Source organism: Tarenaya hassleriana, unplaced genomic scaffold, assembly GCF_000463585.1.
Source record: "Tarenaya hassleriana unplaced genomic scaffold, ASM46358v1 Cleome83, whole genome shotgun sequence".
NCBI lineage: Eukaryota > Viridiplantae > Streptophyta > Magnoliopsida > Brassicales > Cleomaceae > Tarenaya > Tarenaya hassleriana.
In genome coordinates this window covers 193,700-197,352 of record NW_010970743.1, presented here as the reverse complement: position 1 = coordinate 197,352, position 3,653 = coordinate 193,700, and the positions used below count along the sequence as shown (strand labels likewise).

The window sequence follows — 3,653 nt, the reverse complement described above, 5'->3', positions numbered from 1 at the left end:
GAATGGAGAATCTACCATGAGGATAGACGGCTGTCAGATGGAGCTGTCACCAAGTTTTGATTTTCCATGGAACTCAATGGAATCCATATTAGAGATGAATCTCTAAAACGACAAGAATGCAAGAATGTCCCTACTTGCTGTTTAATCGAATCAAATCGATCCTTGGAATATCCAACAGTATCCATTTTGTTGACTGCCACCACAACCTGCTCGACCCCAAAACCTCTAAGAACTCGTGCATGCTCTCTTGTCTGGCCTTTCAAATTATCGAAACCAGCTTCAAAAGCTCCTGCACACGCATCTAAGACAAGAATCGCGGCATCTGCTTGTGTTGCTCCGGCTATCATATTTGGAACAAAATCTTTGTGTCCAGGAGAGTCGAGCAAGACAACACGGTGTTTCTTGGTATCGAAATAGGCAACAGCCACTGTCATCGTAATTCCTCGTTCTCTCTCTTCAGCACTCTCATCCAGTGCCCAAGCATAGGCAAAGGATCCTTTGCCCTGCTTAGATCAGAGATGCAGATTTCAAGTTATCAGCCAAACAGAAAGCAGATTTCTGGGTCTCTTAAGATCTGAATGAAATGGCAGACTTTACCTTCAACTTTGCTTCTTTCTCATACTTGTGCATTTGCTTCTGAGATATCCTTCCCAACAGATGCAATAATCTACCAGAAAGTGTTGACTTACCCGAATCTACATGCCCAACCTACAATTAGACTACAAAGATCACTAATATGTATAAAATAATTAAGAAATAGATGCTTAAAATCCGAAGCAACTCACAATGGCAAGATTAAGTTGACTTAATGTATCTGATTCTTTGTCAGGAAGTATCCACTCCTCCGGCTTGTACTTGGATTCTGATCTCGGTCTTCTATTTCTAACATTACTAGAATTTGGAGCTTGACCCGTCAAAGACAAGTCGTTCCTCATACCAGTGAGGCTTTCTGATGCCTCCATAGTTTTAGCTGAAGAACTTGCCTCCTCAGAAATATTTGGTTTAGCTTTTGGCAAAACTTTGCTTGATTTTATGTCACTAGCACCATCCTTGGAGCAATTATCATCTTCAATGTTATTCTCTCTACCTCTGAAACATCTTTTTGAACCGCCACTTCCGTTCTTCAAAGATTTCTGCTCATCGGCACTATTTATTTGCTCTTTCAGTCTCATGCTTGAACCACCTGAGCTTCACATGTTTGTGTCCATCTTAGCTTCATGGATATTTCCAGGTATAGAAAATCCAAGCAGAATTTGGAATTCAAAATCATGTCATATGGATTTAATTCGATGGAAGAACCAATATGGATTAGATTAGAGTAAACGCGAGAAAATGGCTACAAATTAAAAGCATCTACGACAAAACATTAAATATGACACCAATTTCCAAGTTAAAAAAATTAGATACCTTTTGTACCCGTTTTCAAAGACATTAGTCCACTGGAAACCAAATCATCAGGCGATGGAGCATCAAACTTGAAATGTGCTACATAAAAGGAAAAGGAAATGTTAGAACATCGCAACAAATCAAGTGGTAGATGCTATGAATGGAAAAAAAGATTGATAATAGACTCTCAACACAACTAACTTATCAAAGAAAGCGAAAAGCATTGTAAAATTAAAAAACAAGTTCACAACCTATACTAACAGAAGATCTTTCACAACTAAAAGCCTTGTAGAGCTCATGAATATTCCCTCCGGCACTTCCAGGCAGAGGTCCCCGGTCCATCACAAGATTATTATGTTCCCGTGGATATAGGACAGCCCTTTTTTGTGTATGAGACACCACTGGCTCAAAAAGAGACTTGGCCATCTTGGATACCATGGATTCTCTGGGTAGGCCTTCAACTGCACAAAACACATCTATTTTATATAGACAACATCGCCAATGTAGCAAAAAGGCATGTATAGGAAACACGATTACAAATTTAGCCCTCAAACCAAATTAAAAGCTCCACTGTGGAGGTAGATATAAAGCATAAAGCAAAATGAAAAAAAGTGGTCGCTTCACGAAGGCATCACATACATGATCATACAATACTCCTGTAAGAAGACAAACCAAAGGAAACAGAGTCACCTGCAGTCTTATTGGTAGTTTGATTGCCAACAGAGGGATGCCGAAGAACACCGCAAATATCACAAGCGGACATGACGTTTTCATTATCGTATGTACAGACTGCACATCGCCAAATCCCTTGATGGGAACCTTCCTCCTTGGTTTTAGGAGCAGCAGCTTCGACTGATTAAGGTAACGAGAAAAATGTAAGGACGAGAGCCAGTTATCAAGCACAGATGTTAGAAGACCACATCAACATCAAGAGATACCAAATCACGGAAAAAAGTAAACAAGGAGTCATTCACCATGATCCTCTATGTCATAGCCATAGTCATAAGCATCGTCATGATCAAAACCATCATCATAGTAGTAGAAATCGGAGAATCCTTTACAATGCATCGTTTATATCTGCATATGGAAACAAGGGCAATTGCCATTAATCATACAGCATCACACCTATATAGAGAAACATTCCCTCGGAAATCAATTGTAACGAAGGATAGAGTTCACCACCATAAAACCAAATTTCACAGAAGTTAATCAACTGCATCTTAAAAATAATTGAATTTCCAATCTTATCTTACATTACCAAATTCACTAGGCAGAATGCCTAAAAACCCTGCAGAAAACTCAATTTCCCGACTGCAATTACAATGAATCTTCAACAGTTTCCTAAACAAAATGAACCCTACAGAGAAACCTTAAAAAGAGAGAACGACTGCAATAATATCGAGCTTCACGTAAGCTAATCAACAGCTTCCTGAACTGAGCCCAGATAAATTGGAAACCTTCAATACCAAATTCGCTTCGGGGGGAAAACCTGAAAAGTACAGAAACCTTAGCAAAGGAAAGCGAAACGAAAAGTGCTCGCTACAACAAAATTGAGCTCCTGATTGAAACCCAGTAGCAAAGTTGATCAACAGAGTGACGCAATAACTCGAAATTTCACGGTGATATCGAACCGAAGGAGGCCTCCTGAGCTTCTAGACGCGCGTGAACGATCTACAAACTTTTCCTTTTCCTATCAAGTGAACGAATCCATCATCCTCCCAGGCATACCCAGAGAGAGAGAGAGGGGGGGGGAGGGGAAGGGCTAATACAAGAAATTGATCCAAAGAAGCCAAAACCCAATAGAAGGGCAAAATAGATTCCCTACAGAAAACCCATGAAAGCTAACCTTTGAATTTTTCCCGGCAAAGACGAAGACGATTGAATAGATGAAGAGAGTGAAGAAATATGAGTCGGAGACAGAACTAACAAGAACAACGAAAAGTGTGCCAAGGCACAACACCGACAAATCAGAAGGAACATGTAAATTGGGGCCCAAAAATCCATGTGGGCCTTTTTGGGCTTTATATAGGCCTTAAATGTTACCTTATTGGGCCTTTCTTTTGCACCTGGAGAGGCGATCTCGTGCCCAACCATATGTCCTGCCTTAGCAACATATGCAACATTCCCTCCTTTTCATTTAGAGGGTGTGCATGTTTTTTTAGGTAATCGACTATCCTCTGCCCAAGGCTCTGAGTAATTAAGAGATCAGGAGTCAGTTATGTGATTTAGAATATACATTCATTCTCTAAATTTGAAATCCGAATTTG

The 3,653-nt window shown here is 40.0% G+C and overlaps 1 protein-coding gene across 5 annotated transcripts in view; it reads right to left on the bottom strand.

The window, feature by feature from the left end:
* Positions 1–3,322, bottom strand: part of LOC104803321 (HBS1-like protein) — a 4,998-nt gene extending 1,676 nt beyond the window's left edge. The window contains exons 1-9 of one of the 5 annotated variants that reach the window (XM_010527248.2): positions 3,233–3,285; positions 2,756–3,076; positions 2,361–2,463; positions 2,077–2,238; positions 1,638–1,847; positions 1,408–1,485; positions 786–1,183; positions 598–708; positions 16–503 (exon numbers count right to left, since the gene is read on the bottom strand). In XM_010527248.2, the coding sequence (XP_010525550.1) occupies positions 16–503; positions 598–708; positions 786–1,183; positions 1,408–1,485; positions 1,638–1,847; positions 2,077–2,238; positions 2,361–2,454 (1,541 nt within the window). In that variant the 5' untranslated portion in view covers positions 2,455–2,463; positions 2,756–3,076; positions 3,233–3,285. Of the gene's footprint in view, positions 1–15; positions 504–597; positions 709–785; positions 1,189–1,407; positions 1,486–1,637; positions 1,848–2,076; positions 2,239–2,360; positions 3,197–3,232 lie in introns of those variants that run through there. The other 4 variants (XM_010527246.1, XM_010527249.1, XM_010527247.2 and 1 more) reach the window with 4 other exon arrangements.
* Positions 3,323–3,653: the final 331 nt, after the last annotated feature.